Source organism: Lampetra planeri, chromosome 72 (assembly GCF_965212315.1).
Source record: "Lampetra planeri chromosome 72, kcLamPlan1.2.h2, whole genome shotgun sequence".
Taxonomy (NCBI): domain Eukaryota; kingdom Metazoa; phylum Chordata; class Hyperoartia; order Petromyzontiformes; family Petromyzontidae; genus Lampetra; species Lampetra planeri.
Window position 1 is genome coordinate 1,688,384 of NC_136177.1, and position 17,311 is coordinate 1,705,694.

The following is a 17,311-nucleotide window of genomic DNA, read 5'->3' on the forward strand; positions in this document are numbered from 1 at the left end:
GTCGCTTCTAAAAAAAAAGCTACGTAGCTCAGTGGGGCCTTACCTGGTAAAATAATAGTTTCGTTTTAGTATGGATCTCGATAAGTGTGAGTCTCTGTGAGTTACGCATTTGTTAATCCTGATAATAGTAGATGTTGAAAATGTTCACTCAATTTCCACGTCCACCCCACAAACTCTAATCATTATACCATGACCGTTTAACCCTCCCTCTTTTTCCATTCAAATAGAAGCTCGTTTGGACAAACGGGGCTACATAACTTCGCCATTGTAGTATAGTGGTGTAGTGTATAGTAGTATATACTTGTGTAGTGTATAGTGTACGTATAGTCTTATAGTGAATAGTAGTTTGTATGTATGTTGAACTTATCTTGCACCGTACTTAACCAACCGTGCTAATCAGAGGTGTGGGGGGGAAGGACAACAAACGAAATACAACAAAAAGCAGTTCTTACACTCATTGAAAGTGAGGGATTGGTTGTGATTAATGACATACAATCACCAGGCAGCTACTTTGTGCATTGTTGTGGTGATGGTAAGGCCGCCCTGACTTAAAATATAGTAGCAGACTCCCTAACTTCTTCTCGTAGTGAACAGCGATTACCGGATTCCCGAATAAATAAAGGTCCTGGTGCAACGACAACAACAGCCGCTATTTGCCACTTAAGTGGCGGTGATGTCACTGCCGCGCTTGTGCCAGGCTATGTGCACGTTAAGGCCACGTGAAGTCTCAAACGCCCGCTGGCAGCAGGTCATGGGACAGACCCAGGTGATGCTGTGGGTTGACTGACTGAGGTGCCTGGCCAATGCATCACCTGTGCCTCCCACTATGCCTACTTGCTGTGTTTTAGCCACCCGGTGATCTGCTCATTGTTGTGAGCATCGCTCCTCTGCCCTCCATTGTTGCTGGAGGGCGACTGCCTCCAACTGCCCAGTAAAGTCCTTCACAAGCCTCCTCCACAGAGGCCGATCATGACTCCGCTGGTACCTGTCATTGGCAAGTCCACTCAGCTCCAAATCCTCCTGTACCACACCATTCTATCTCCTCTCTAGGCCATGTCACTCCCGTTTAGCACCCTATTTTGGACCGAACAAAAGCTGTTTGTGCATGCAGTGGCTGGGCATGCGGGCTGCATGATCCAGCTAATGCAGCCTTGCCTGGAGCTCACCGATGGGACTGTGTCCAGATCTTTCAAGGATTTGTGAGCTCCTCGCACAATCCAGCTTGGTTAAACCCAAGATGAATCGTAGGCAGGCCAGCCTGAATGTTTCTAACCGACGAAGATGTTCCATTAGAGGGGGTCCATATTTTGTAAGCATAGAGAAGGAAATGGATAATAATGGCTGAGAAGACCTGAAGCGTCGTTTGAAACAACAGACCAGGTCACTTCCACACAGCAATACGCAGCCAATGAAAAGACAATGCTGCCCGACTGATTTGGAGGAACACCTCTGCTGTCAAACCAACAAGTCCTTGTGCAACATATCTGTCTTTCCATCAACGCCCAGGCTGTGGTTGAGCTAAGTTGTATATTGTACGTGTCATTAATGTTTTATTGAAGTAATGTTCACGTGATTTTTGCTTGGAACTATTTTGTGAGTGTACTTGAACCCACGTATGCAATTTCTCTGCATGTTTGAGAGTGAGAAGGGATTTGTGTCGCATGTCGTGACCGTCTTAAATAGGTGCTCACTAATAGTCTGTTAAAAGCCTTTATTGGAGATATTTTATCTTTGTCTATTTGGCAGTACGTGTCTGTGTTGGGGAGATGTATTGGTAAGCATGTGTGTGTTGGGGCGGGTGCATGTGTGTATAGTGGGGAGCGGTGGTGTCGCGGTTAGCACTGTGCTGCATAACAAACCAAGAAAGCCAAGTTCGATTCCTGCTCACGGTCAACACGAGTAACGATTATCTGAACCGGTCTTGGGCCTCCTCTAGGTCGACTCAGCCTCAAATGAGTACCTGGTGTGGTGTGTAAAGGCTGGCCTCCCACTCCCTCGTGTGCCTTTCAGGTCTTCATAGGTGCTGCTTGCTAACAACTCTTGCCCTAACAGTCTGTTAAGGTTTATACGGGGGAACTTTGTATTTGTGATAGCGTATGACTGGCTGAAGTGTCATCTGTTGAGAAAGTTACGGAAGGTGGTCCAGAGTCTTGAGACCAGGAAAAGCGCCGGGCAAAGAAAGATCTCCCAAGCGAACTGCTGAGGGAGGGTGGAGTTTGTGTGCACTTGCCCGACATTACATAATCACAACCATCTTGACCTATTAGGGACTGGACCATCAAACAGGTGTGTTTATAGTCTGACCCGTGAACTCTACTCTGTTTAAAACGGAGGCACGACCAATATTTTCTATACTAGAGGTGTTGGGTTAGATCGTATAAATATAAATGTGTCGCTAAACCTGCCACCACCCGACAAACCCAATTAGTAAGGTTTGTCACGTGAACGAAAAATAATTTTGCCGTTCTGATAGCTACAGGCTTAGTGCTGCTTGGCAGGAAATCATCAAGTAATACACTTTTACTGCATGCCTATACAGGTCGCCATATGTCTATGGTGAATAACTGTGAGCAGAAAATAACAGGAATTTTGATTTCTTGCACTAAAATAAATGGCAGGATGTTAAAGCACAATGCGCACGCATAATGCATGTTGATTGTCCTATGAATAACCCAACCGGTAATGGATATCCATTGTAATGTATATCCTTACATTACCACCCCACCCCCGGCCTTCGCACCTGATTGGCTTACAGGTGACGGCATCACATTTATCTGTCTATTTAAGACCAAAACGGGAGGAGGATTTCTCCACAAATCTGTCCGTCACCTGACGATGCTGGTTGTTGTTGTAATTACTAGTGAAACGTCGTACTCGAATTGTAAATGTTGTGGGTTTACTTCTGTGTAAGGTGGTGGTGGGTCTAATGTCACATTTATATGTAGGCGATCTCACCCAACAACCTCCATTATGGACTCTACTCTACTACCCACTGTTGTCAGGACGTTGGGGGACAATTGTATCACACACCTCTTGCCCGGCGTCTCTTGGCGCACGCGGCACGTCTCCCCCATGTGAGCGCCAGCACCAGGAGCGCCGCCCAACCGAGCACAGCGGCGGCGGTGGCGACGGAGTGGATGGGAGCACGTGGAACTCGAGGGGATTGAGCCGTCGCGGCTGGAGATGGTGCTGCCGACGATGTTGCTGCCGACGATGTTGCTGCCGTCGTCGTTGTCTCGGGGGTTGCGGGTATTTCGGTGTGCTCTGTGGACATGAAGGAAGGAGGGGTTAGATTCCTTAAAGAGAGGCACTGGTGCGTCACAGTGAGCTCTGGTGTCTCGGCGGGGAGCTCGCAGAATGGCGGTTAAGCATGTTTTTATGACGATATCTGAGTTCGAGTCCCACTCACGGCCGCCAGCACCGGTAGTGACGGTTATCCGAACCGGTTCCTGGATCTCCCTGAGGTCGACTCAACCTCAAAATGAGCAACCGGTTCGATGTGTAAAAACATTGCCACTAGGGGAGACAAAGGTGGCCAGGGGACATGGTGCTGGCCACCCACCCCCTTTGTGTGCTGTGCGGCCTTCATATGTGTTGGTCGCTAACAGCACTTGCCCCCAACAGTCTGTTCAGGCTATACTAGATATCTCTTTGTCTTTGTATGTATGTTGAACTTCTTTCGCACCGTATGTAATAACCAACTATGCTCATCGGAGGTGCACGTGGGGTTAGTGGGTGGGTGAGTGGGTGAGTGAGTGATGGGGACAGACAACACAACACCAAGAAGTAGTTCTTAAAATAACAATCATACTAATAAACTAAAGCATTATTTCCCTTATTGGTACAATACATGTACCTTTCAACTTCAGCTTGATTGGATCGGACACTTGAAAGACGTTCTCCTTGTTCACGTAGTACATGACCAGCTGGCAGACGTACGCCTTGAAGTCGTCCAGTCTGAGGTCGCGGATCGAGATGGACGCGTTGCGTGTGCTCAAGTTTCCCGCAAGGGAGAAGCGGCCCCCGCCGCCGTCCCCAAGGACATTCTCTCGCAGAAACGGGTCAGCACTCTGGAACATGATGGCCTCGTGAAACCCTTCCGGCCTCCAGGACACGGAAACTCTGCTGGGTGGTAGGTGAGCCGGGTACGAGAAGGTGCAGGGCAGCATCGCCGAGCCGCCCTCCACGGCCTCCACAGAGGTTTGCGCGCAGACTTGGTAGCCCAGCCTTGTGGACCTGCAGCTCAGCTCACCTTGGCTTTTGCACCGAATGCCTCCATTCCAATGTGGGAACAAGGCAGATGTTATTTAAACTTGTGCAGTCGTGTTCTCCTGTAACGCGGTAGCAGTAGTTGCGTTCCTGAAGAGCACCGTGTTATGGAAAAATCGCGTTATAATAAATAGCATGTAATAGGGAGTAAAAGCAGAGTCCGAGATAACACATGAGATGCGTTATGCAGGCTCAACACAGACCGAGAGGCGCATAGTTGGTAGTATCCAGCAGCATCCCAATGTCTTGTGCGATGATGATGATGGTACGCCGAGGCAGCTGTATGACCGCATATTTTCCATAATACAAGTTTCTTTGGGTTCAATCGCGTAAAAATATGTGTCATTAAACCCGCCACCACCCGACACAGCCAGTATATTTACGTGATCTAATTCAATACAAAAACTGTATGATGGATGATATTGGTTGCGAAAGCCTGCGTGTTAAACTAGTCATGTTTACTCATTTGCATTATATCCAATTCGCATCTGCGTTATAAAAAATGTGTTCCTGAACATATTCATTGCGTTATATCCAATTTGAAAACTATGGGTTTTAGGAGAAAAGACTACATAAGTGAACAATTGGTCTGTCTGAATGTTAGTAAGTGGGTTTCATGTGCATACGTATGTTGAACTTATTTCGCATAGTACATAGCCAACCATGCTAATCGGAGGTGTCGGGTAGGACAAAAAACTAAATAAAAAAAACAGTTTTAAAGAAATTAGTTTTCAATGTAGATGATTTCAAAATGCATAGCTCCAGTGGCTACTTAATATCAGAAGGAAGAGCATCCCAGACAGCTGCAGAAGCGCATCTGAAAGCACTGCACAATGCAATGATCGTATTTGCTCGACTGTTAGCCCAAAGCCGCTGGTGCGAGGATGATCGACGTTCAAGTGATGTTTCGATTTAAAGCTTTCGTGACTGCAGGGATTCATCTTCTTGGTTCTTTCGGTAAAGTCACGTAGAATGGAAATAACAAATAATAAAATAAAACATTATAAAATAATTCTCACGACGTTTCGGCCACAACGCAAGCAGCCGTCCTCAGGTGAAGACCAGGTCTGTCGGGGAGACAGCTGCCTCCCCGACAGACCTGGTCTTCACCTGAGGACCATTCTACGTGATTTTACCGAAAGAACCAAGAAGAAAATGTTCACGTGATGGTTTATACTCCTTCAGGAGATTAGCAAGGTATTGTGGTTCATTTGTGGCAAGCACTTTGTGCGTAATGCAGCTCAGCGAGCACTGGACGGACATGGTCGGATCTTGCAGGGCCAGTAATGACACGTGCCAAAGAGTTTTGTACACGTTGTAGCTTGGCAATGTTTTTATGCCAGACGTCCTATAAGTTTCAAGTTTCATTCATTAGGTATAGCCCTGTGAGCCATGCAGCTCTTGAGTCGGGTGCAACCGCAACAAACAAAATATGAACAGAGAACATCTTAAAGCGACGACGCGCAACAGAAACATCCTGGATAAACCAGCAAATCTTCCAAAAAAAAACCCACCGTATTACAATGCTGTGTAGTGAGTTACAATAATCGAGCCTTGTCGATACTAAGCTACAAGCGACCATGTTGGCTATGTCACAACTCATTAGTGATCAAATGTGTCATAGAGCCCTGATATGAAAATTGCAGGACCTCACTATATATGGTGCTCATCAGCATTATCATAGGATATCCCTCGCAATCGAGGATGATTGTGTGGCATAGAAAAGTTGGATTAGCTGTGGGTGCAAAGATGGCTGAAGATACCAATCTGGGATCGACATATTCTGCCGCAGCTTGGGCACACGCGTGTCCAGAAAGAGTGGTGGGTGGAACTGAATTAGTAAGTCGGGCTGCAGCATTGCTGTATACGCCGTCCTCGCTTTTCCCTCTTCCTGTTTCTGCGATTAAATTTCAAAATGTTTGGATCCTTGAAATAGACTGTGTCTCCATCTGAGGGGATCCTGGGCAAGAGTCTCCCATGAGTTGCTGTCGATGGTGCACTTCTTCATGTTGGCCTAGAGGACATCCTTCAAGCGCTTTCTCTGCCCGCCTCTTGAACGCACACCTCGACTAAGCTGGGAATAGAAGACTTTCATTGCGAGTCTGGAGTTTGCCATATGGATGACGTGGCCGGCCCAGGAAAGCTGATGTCGAATGATCATGGCCTCCATGCTCGTGGTGTTTGTTTGCCAGAGGACACTGATATTAGCATGTCTGTCTTCCAACCTGATTTTAAGGATCTTCCATACACAGCGTTGATTATACTTCTCTAGCGCTTTGAGATGTCTCCTGTATGATTTGACGTCTCAGCTTTGTACAGTGAGGTAGATTTTACGACTACTTGATAAACCATTATCTTGGTTTTGGACCTGATGCCACGTTCCTTAAACACTCATTTTCTTAGCCGAACAAAAGCTGCACTTGCACCTTTCAGGCGATTTTGGATTTCTTCGTCAATGTCAGCATTCTGAGAAAGAAGGCTTCCGAGGTATGGGAAATGCTCAACATTTTCCAGAGTCTCACGGTGGATGTAGATTGTCGGTGCTGGGGACTGCTCATTGAGAACTGGTTGATGGAGGACGTTAGTCTTAAAAATATTAAGCGTCAGTAACATGTTCTCACATGCTTCAGTAAAAGTTGCGATGATTAACTGAATATCCACTGCTGAATGGGCACACACAACAGCATCATCAGCAATATACTGGAGCTCAACAACTGCTGTCGGGATGGTCTTCGTTTTAGATCGAAGTCGGTTGATGTTGAACAGCCTACCATTTGGTAGTTTAGCTCCACTCCTGCTTGAAGCTTGCCAATAGTTAGGTATAGTTTATTAAAATAACCCTACCAACGATAATCCCTATTGAAATACGTTGCCATTTGTAGGCATGCATTTAAATAATGTATTATTTCATAATTCACTTCCACGCATGGGGGGGATTACCGTTGGTAGGGCTATTTTAATAAACACAGACAGGAAGGACAAGTTCAAAGGGTTCGCTTAATGCATATACATAATGTACATTGCCTCAGTAATTCCACCCCCACCCCCACATTGTGCAAGAGCGCAGAAGTTGTGGTCAAGACATCTACAGCCTCTATATAAGGAACAAAACAGTAAGACTTCTCCACAAATCTGGCTGTCGCCTGATGGAGCTATTTGTAATTACTGGCGAAACGTCATACTCAGTTTGTAAATGTTGTGGTTTGACTCTCCAACACACCGGTGTGCTGTACTAATGACGAATTGGCATGTTTTGTTATCGTGACAACCCTTACTACTTGGCTGTGTCGGGTGGTGGCGGGTTTAACGACACATGTATACAATTACGCGATCTAACCCAAAAACCTCTATTATGGAGGTTTGTGTTGTTCCTGACATTTTTCGTGCAGTTGACGTGCAGTGATGATCATGTCAGTTGTGCCTCTTGATGGCCTCAACTCACGTTGGGATTGCGGGAGTTCATCAGCAAGTGGCAGAAGACTGTTCAGGAGAGTTATTGCAATGATATTTCCTGCAGTGGACAGCAAGGCAATCCCCCTGTCATTTCCACAATCGTAGGTATATCCTTTTTATGGATGGTCACAATCATGGCATATTTAAGGTCGTTTGGGATTTCCAAACGACCTGCTAGGTAATGTATCCATCACTTTGGAGCCGTGACGTGATCTCCCCCTTGTTTGAAGATTTCAGCAGGGATTCCATCCGCTCCAGATGCCTTATTGTTCTTCATCTGCTTGATGGCTTTCATCAGTTCATCAAGGGTAGGGGGGGTTCCAAGCTTATTTCTCATCGGATGTTGCGGGATGGAGCGGAAAAAACTGTCGTCGATGAACGAGTCACGATTGAGAAGATATTCAAAATGCTCCTTCCAACAAGTGTTAATAGCTTCCCTCGCCTTGATCACATCTCCTCCATTCTTAGTCCTTAGGGGGTTGGTCCCTGAGTGTTCGGACCATAGGCGCTTTTGGTGCCACTGAAAATGCCGCACATATTATGGATGTTGGCAAGATGTTGTATCTCTTTTTCCCTATCTTCCAACCATCTGTTTTTCACATCGTGGGTCCTCCTCTGGACCGCTGCCATTGCTTGTTGGTGATTCCACGTATTTTGCTTGGAATTGGTATCGTTTTGTCAAGAATAAAAATAATTGCACACATGATCGATCAACTCTTGGAACTCCTGATCATTCTCATCAAATCAGTCTTGTTTTTTTTTACAGGTGTCAATGATGGTGGATTTATAGACATCCCAAGCGTTGCCAACATTCTCCCACATGTGGTGATTAAAGTTTGACAGTTTTTCATTTAGGCATTGGTGGAAGAGGTCTTGCTTCATTGAGTCATTGAGACCTTCAACATTGATCTTCTGTAGGCATCTCTTGTGCTGCAGCCGTCACTTGTGAGCCAGTTTTATGGATATAATTGAGCAGATGAGTCGATGGTCAGTCCAGCAATCATCAGTTGCTAGAACAGCCTGGGTGATGCAGACATATTCGCGATCCTAGGCATGGTACAATGATATTATCGATATACTGTCACTGCTTAGATTTCGGATGTTGCCATGATGTTTTGTATCTCCTTTCTTGGCGGAACAGGGTGTTGGTGATGATGAGCCATCACCAACACCCTGTCAATTTGCTATGCAGATATTGTTCCTTTCATGAAAGATCTCTGTGCATGAATTATTTTATTGTGGAGCTGTTCCACAGCAGCTTCCACACAGTTCTTGACAGAACGGGACCATAAATCCAATGGGCAGAAGACCAAGACAATTCTAGATATCGTTCTGCTGTAGCCTTCGTCTGCCTTCACAACCATTGAGATCTTAACATCTTCTTCCGCCTACTCTGCCGTTGAGGACATGTGGTAGTAACAGTCGTATTAATAAGCTTAAGTGATGTTAATATTAACTTGGTTATTTAGTTGAATGTGACCAGATGTTTTAATATTGAAGCATATGGAAGTTGGGTATCTAAATATATTTTACTTTAGACTTGTGTTTTAAGTGAGTGATGCATGGACTTTAATATCACGTACAAATGAATGGCTTAGATTTGGTGTGTGGAATAATGATAAGTTATGAATGAAGATAATACATAATGTTGGAGCCAAAACGAAACCTTCTGGAATACCAGAGATAATGGTGAAGGTATCAGACTGATTACCATTGACTATTGCATATATTGACATTGAGATTCAATGCTGGAAATCCCAGCTTGCAAAATGAGGTTATTTCAAATTATGGTAAGTTGAACGTGGTTGTGTAGCCGGTCTGCCCTGTCCATCTCCTCCTGTGGATCCTAACGAGGGGGGACAGGTCGGCTAAATATATAAAAACAATAAAAATTATAAAGTTCGAAGACGATAATGAGTAGCAAACTATGTGAAATCATGCTGCTGTGTCCGATTGGATCGAGCTGAAGCTAGGTCACGTATCCATCACTTTGCAAAATAATGTACGAATGTAGGAAGTTATTTCGCACCGTGCCTATCCAACCGTTCGAATCATAAGTGCACCTGGGGTGAGTGAGTGGGCGAGTAGATGAGAGAGTGGATTAGTGAGCAGGTGGGTGAGTGGGTGAGTGGATGAGTGAATGAAGGGGACAACACGTTTTCCACGCACAGTAATATCCCAATGTTCACAGGTGTCGCACAGCACAGACCTTCTCTGCCATATCCGCTTTCTGGATGAAGGCCTCCCTACAGTCCGTGCGGGACATAGGGGAGTTATTTGACGTGACAATTCACGGGGCCTTAAAGTGCATATAGCCTAGCACAAGCACCATTATGACATCACCGCCACTTAGTGATGAATGGCGGTTGTTGTTGTTTAACCATACATATTTTTATTAGCATGACTTCATCACGTGGCAAAATATGAAAAATGTTGCAATTAAGTGTTCAATTGTGGTATAGTTATCAACGTATGAACATGGCAAAAATACATTGTATACATGTCAATTGTATAGTTGTCAATGTATGAACATGGCCAAAGTACATTGTATACATGTCAATTGTGTAGTTGTCAATGTATGAACATAGCAAAAATACATTGTATACATGTCAATCGTGTAGTTGTCAATGTATGAACATGGCCAAAGTACATTGTATACATGTCAATTGTGTAGTTGTCAATGTATGAACATGGCCAAAGTACATTGTATACATGTCAATTGTATAGTTGTCAATGTATGAACATGGCCAAAGTACATTGTATACATGTCAATTGTGTAGTTGTCAATGTATGAACATGGCAAAAATACATTGTATACCTGTCAATCGTGTAGTTGTCAATGTATGAACATGGCCAAAGTACATTGTATACATGTCAATTGTGTAGTTGTCAATGTATGAACATGGCCAAAGTACATTGTATACATGTCAATTGTATAGTTGTCAATGTATGAACATGGCCAAAGTACATTGTATACATGTCAATTGTGTAGTTGTCAATGTATGAACATGGCCAAAATACATTGCATACTTGCAAACCTTATTTTAAAAATACCGTCGCGCCTGCTGAATACGTTACCTAGCTTCAGTTCGATCCTGTCGGACACGTGGAACTCGTAGCCCGCCTTGTCGTCGAACACCATCACCTGGCAGACATACACCTTGAAGTCGTCGATCCGGATGTCGCGGATGAAAATGGACGCGTCGCGTTTGTCCAGGTCTCCCTTCTGAGAAAGGCGACCCTTGAGAGACTCGCGCACGAATCCGTCGGTGCTCTGGAAAACCGTAGAGTCGCGGAACATGTCCGACCTCCAGGACACGGCAACTCTGCTGGGCTGAAGGTGAGCCGGGTACGAGAAGGTGCAGGGCAGCGTCACAGAGCCGCCCTCCACGGCCTCCACGGAGGTTCGCGAGCAGACCTGGTATCCTTGCTTCGCCGACCTGCAGCTCATCTTGCCGTCGTCTTGGCACCACGCCCCTAGCATTCCGACACAGGTACAGGACTCCTATTTAGCGAATCATTTTGGTGGTGGAAAATAAATACATTTGTGGTTTGCGCACGAATCTCAAAATAATGCCACGTCGCCGAACAGTCATGCCGATGACTGGCAGAGGCTCGTAGCTCCAGGGAATGAGTCCATCGGAACTCTTCATTCATCCATCCATCATTAACACGATCCACGTGCAAATAGCCTGTAAAAGTGCAACCTCTGATTAGCATGGTTGGCTGCGTGCGGTGCAAAAGCAGTTCAACATACAAACATCATTCGTGTCCTATATTTATATCCAGAATGGAAACTCTTTGAGATTCTATCATTGTGATGAGCAAACCGTACAAAGTACAATGACGCAATTATCGATCCACAAATATGAAGACCTCACAGCCATACACTCTGCTACTCCTGATGCAGTTATCTGTCTTGACCACCTTAAAGAGATAGTTAGGAAATAACCTCAGTAATTATTGCATAGTTGCTCACATCTAATCGACCAAAGTAATACAAAAAAAACACCAATATCACAAATACGACCTTTAAAAAGGATGTATCTTGAAATATATTGATTACATCCATGTAACTGATATTCAGTCCTTAATTCAAATGTAATAGAATTGGTCTGGTCTGATTTAAAAATACGCTTTTTGGATATCAATTTGCACGCCCCCTTCTAGACACAAAGTAATAAACAAGATTAACATCTGGTTCACTTTTTAACGTAGCAACCTACATCCTCTGACATATAAAAAATTTGCCATGGCAAGGAAGTCAACATTTCAGAATACACTCCAAAATAAATGTACTGCTCACATGTAAAAACGTATTACCATATTGGCTATATTCTTTCTCGTGTATGCACTGGCTCCCTGTAAAGTACGGATTGACTTTTAAGATTCTACTTCTCATGTACAAGGCCGTGAAAGGGCTGGCTCCTTAAATATCTGGCCAATCCGCTCAAGTTTTCATCATGATCCATGGGGCAGATAACCTATAGTAAATGTCCACTGCACATTTCGTAATTTGTTGTTTCCACTTCTCTGTCTTGTAGTGCAAATATTCTCAAGTAGTGGCCACATCTTTATGGCACCAACCTCTTATAACATCGCCATCAAGCTATTCTGTTAGGTCTTGCTCTATTCCTGGTTCTTTTCATTTGTCTAAACAACAACAACACACTTTAAGTTTTCTTGTTTTCCATCCTAGATATGTGTGTCCAAATAGTGCCAGTTTCCTTCACATCACTGCCCACATCATCGGGTCTTCTTCTGCGTGCAACCTTTTTAATACTTCCATATATAAATATAACCCTGCGAAACTTAGATCAGCTGATTCTGGTCTACTCGTGATTCCAAACTCAAGCCTGTGGTGCTGTTGTCGACGTTATATGGGAGATACGGAGCCTTCTACAGCCAGGCTCCAGGATTTTGGAATCCCTTTCCTCGGTCCATTAGGGATTCTGAGTGTTTCACTTTTTAAATCACCATCTTAAAACTCACCTGTTTGTACTGCAGGCTTTTCCTGTAACTGAACATTTAAAGACCAGTTATGTTGTCTGATTGGATTACTCTATAATTGTATCATTGGCTGTTATCATGGTCCTTCATTTTGGAATTTCGAGAGTAGTCATTGATTAGAAAGCTGATAATCGTCATTATCAGCTTTCTATTTCGCTTAGATTTTATCTGTACTTGTGAGTGTAGTTTTATTTTTACGTACATCGCTCTGAGATACTTCAGTATGAAATGTACTTTATTCTAACCATCCAAATCTGAATTCCTTAAGCAATTAACATATAGCTCTAAAGGCAATCCAAGAAAAATGTGTGGTCATATAAAAAATTGTTCAGAACTCCGCGACTCTACACTACCCTATTTGATAAGAGTCAGTAAAATTTCTGGTAAAAATCAATATTCTTAACCACCTTACAATGAGCAGATTATAGAAGCAGCGAATTGCCCTTTGGGACAAGGAATCTCTCATCAATGCTGTCGTTGTTGTAATATAAACAACAAGAGCAGCACTCACCTGCCAGGAGCCCAGAGAATAGAATGACCATGGCACGGAGCCCCATGAGCGAGACGAATATTCCCCGGGAGGACACGAAATCGAAGAATCGACCAGCAGTGGAGAGAGCTCGGAGGCAGAAGTGCACCCAATGTAGAGGTGGATGGGAGGTGAGGGAAGTGGAGAGGTGAAAACGTGGGCAAGTGGATTGGTGACGCAGCCGCGATCGGAAAATTTTAAATTGCGGAAAAAGTGGTTCGTGAACCGCACTATAAACCCACATCCAGTTAGCACGGTGGTCTATATGTGCTATGCACTACACTACTATACAGTACACTACACGATTATACACGACTATACACTGCACTACTACTGTAGTGGGTTCAAATTAGGTGCACACACACGCAGCTTGGAGGCAACACTATTTATTAAACGGTAAGTAATATAACACTGTACATAAGGTGGTGACCACCTTCCTCAACTCACTAACACTCTGGAACACGACACAGACTGGACCAGGCAGGCAACGGCCTGCCTGGCCCAGGACGACGACTCGGGACTTGACGACCAATGATGTCTTCACTTTGGAGTACAGTACAACAGCCTCGCTCTGCGTTCACACCACGCTTATATCTGGTTTGGCGTGGCTGGCTCCGCCCCGGCGTGGCTGGCTCTCTTCAGGCCACGCCTCCCTTCCCAGGACACGCCTCACTTCCCCCACCTCTGGGAAGGTCCGGATCCCTCCACCACGTGACCCCCCAGGCACCCCCTTGGGGCCCCCAGCCTTCGTACAGGCCGACACAGTAGTGACCATTCTATGTCACTACATCACCCCCCCCTGTATAAACACACAGCCGTCCCCGGCTGTAACACAACTGTGAAAAATCGAAAAGGTGTGCCTCCGAACCAGCAACATCAATAAATGACCGGCGACCGATAAGAAATACAATCACGTAATATATACAGAATCGACGAGGGTAAAAGGGAACCGCATAGAAAACGGGGAATTAACAACAAATATACATGAAAACTGGCTAACCCACTTACGCTCCAGCACAGCCCCCCCCCCCCGTTAGAATCACGCATGCAATGACAGTCACCCGTTAGCACCCCCCCGCCTTTCCGACGTGGCGTCACAACCAGTAGCACGCGTCGGCCATATCGGGGGGGGAATTTCCATGTTACCACCCCACCGCCTTTCCGACGCGGCGTCACAACCAGTAGCACGCGTCGGCCATATCGGGGGGGGAATTTCCATGTTACCACCCCACCGCCTTTCCGACGCGGCGTCACAACCAGCAGCACGCGTCGGCCATATCGGTGGGATTTTAACCCAGTCTCTCTCCAAGACTCGCATCGCAGCATATAGCTGTACCGACCGAGCTGAGACGACCCAGTCTCTCTCCAAGACTCGCATCGCAGCATATAGCTGTACCGACCGAGCTGAGATGACCCAGTCTCTCTCCAAGACTCGCATCGCAGCATATAGCTGTACCGACCAAGCTGAGACGACCCATCGTTCACTCACTGCACAACATGCACCCTAACAACTGAGGGATACAGTCTCAACGTAACAGGACAACTCCACCTGAACCTTACGAATCTCCAGCCCACTGTTTCAATGCGCCTCGCAGGGTCTCAACCTCCGAGCCGTCAGGTCAAGCTGTCAGCCATAGCATGACGGGACCACACTCCCCGAGCCATGTGAGCGCACAGCCCACAAGGCTAGACAAGCCACAGAGTGTCTCGATCTCCGGGCTGTCAGGTCAAGCCGTCAGACACAGCATGACGGGACCACACTCTCCGAGCCATGTGAGCGCACAGCCCACTAGGCTAGACAAGCCACGGAGTGTCTCGATCTCTGGGCTGTCAGGTCAAGCCGTCAGCCATTGCATGACGGGACCACACTCTCCGAGCCATGTGAGCGCACAGCCCACTAGGCTAGACATGCCACGGAGTGTTTCAATCTCCGGGCTGTCAGGTCAAGCCGTCAGACACAGCATGACGGGACCACACTCTCCGAGCCATGTGAGCGCACAGCCCACTAGGCTAGACAAGCCACGGAGTGTCTCGATCTCCGGGCTGTGAGGTCAAGCCGTCAGCCATTGCATGACGGGACCACACTCTCCGAGCCATGTGAGCGCACAGCCCACTAGGCTAGACATGCCACGGAGTGTTTCAATCTCCGGGCTGTCAGGTCAAGCCGTCAGCCATTGCATGACGGGACCACACTCTCCGAGCCCTGTGAGCGCACAGCCCACTAGGCTAGACATACCACGGAGTGTTTCAATCTCCGGGCTGTCAGGTCAAGCCGTCAGCCATAGCATGACGGGACCACAACGTTCATGTTAGACACGCAACACTCACTGGGCCATCCTGGTCAGGACCTGCGCCCCAAGATAGGTGACAGCCAGCAGCACAATTCCAAATCCCTGGCAGCATGTCACCATCGCAATTTAACACCATCACAACACATACAATTTGAATTATGATCCCCCACAGAACTGATCCAATGCCGAACAGGTACACACAATTTGTGACGATCCCGAATATTCAATGGTCACAACAATACACCTCACATCCCGTATCCGTACACATCATCTCCGAGACTCGCATGGCAGCATGCAGCTGTACCAACCGAGTGGAGAGAGCAGCGCAATTTGACGGCAATTAACGGAAACGCACCCCCGATCCATGTAGAACACAAGGAGCATTCCCGCACAAAAGATATAATCTGTGCAACAACGGACAGGAACCAACCAGTGAGTTTGAAACAAACCGAACCTGTCATTTCAAAATCCCCTTCAACATTAACCATGAGACTCAGGGCATTCGAATTTTGAGAGCAAAAAAAAACTAGACACAAACGTCAAAAATCGCCGAATTGATTAATACAGTATATGCAGTATACGAAGTTCGTACAGTCAATCATTTGGCGCAATGCTCCATCCAGTCCCCACATAGCAACACACACAATCAATACTCCAGACAATCCGTACATAGTAAATAATCACAAGCAAGTACCCAACAGTCCATACACTGTTAACAATTTCAAGCAAAGCTCCATACGGTCTGTACATTGGCAACAATGACAATCAAAGTTTCTGACAGTTACAAGTGACAATCACGAGCGAAACTCCATACAGTATACACAATAACAATGGCGATTTCGCAACACAACGATGTAACAACACGAGTCATTAACACGGCAACATACAGGGTATCAACGGAGCTCGGGACACCAACAACGAATTAATCATTAACTACACCCAGAAGATACCGATCTCGACGCCGTAATTAACAACAACACTGTTACAAGCAGAAACCGGCATGGTCGCCGCGTCACTTTATCACGCACACAACCGGACGAACACGCTCCGCAAACCAGCGAGTTAAAAAAAAAACCACCCGCGATCGCAACCCGGCACACGCAAGATGGGTGAAGTTATTATTATTTTTCTTGAGGCCGGGTGCTTGTCATGTCACGACTCGCCTGGCAAACTGTGAATAGTGGAAGGCGGCAAGGTGGAGCACTGGGACACCCCGAAGAATCTTGCATGGTGAACACGGCCTGCTCTTGCGAACCCCCATCCACAAGACGGGGGCGCCACCTGCACGTGTGGAACTCCCCCTCCGCAGGCGTTGATGTCGGCGGGAGCGGCGCTTTGGCGGGAACAGCGCCCCGACCCGCCGCCGAAATGGCGGGAGCGGCGCTTTGGCGGGAACAGCGCCCCGACCCGCCGCCGAAATGGCGGGCCCACCGTGTGGCCCGCATGCCCGGGCCTCCCCCGCCAGCCCCCGCAGCGACGATGGTGTCCTCTCCCCGCGGCTCCGTCGCTCTGTTCCCGATGGCGGCGAAGCAGCAGTGCGATGCAAGTCCCACCACTCCGCGTGCAGCGCCATCTCTCTCTCTCTCTGTCACCGGGGCTGCCATCCCCGGGGCTGTCCGAAGGATGGTCGTCACACCGTCCCCGTCGTACGAAGGCGTCCAGGTGAGTTTTATATTTGTTTTTCGTGTGCTCATTTTACTTCACTAGGATAACACCTAGCAATATTTATTTTTCCACAACTTCTGACGACTCGGGACTT

The 17,311-nt window shown here is 46.5% G+C and overlaps 1 protein-coding gene across 2 annotated transcripts in view; it reads right to left on the reverse strand.

Annotated features, from left to right (window-relative positions):
• The window catches only part of LOC144737618 (uncharacterized), a 35,331-nt gene extending 18,394 nt beyond the window's left edge, over positions 1 to 16,937 (reverse strand). For both annotated transcript variants that reach the window (XM_078620383.1, XM_078620382.1), the window contains exons 1-4: positions 13,244 to 16,937; positions 10,801 to 11,199; positions 3,857 to 4,273; positions 3,031 to 3,264 (exon numbers count right to left, since the gene is read on the reverse strand). In XM_078620383.1, the coding sequence (XP_078476509.1) occupies positions 3,031 to 3,264; positions 3,857 to 4,273; positions 10,801 to 11,199; positions 13,244 to 13,505 (1,312 nt within the window). In that variant the 5' untranslated portion in view covers positions 13,506 to 16,937. The remainder of the gene's footprint in view (positions 1 to 3,030; positions 3,265 to 3,856; positions 4,274 to 10,800; positions 11,200 to 13,243) is intronic.
• Between the last annotated feature and the right edge of the window lie 374 nt (positions 16,938 to 17,311).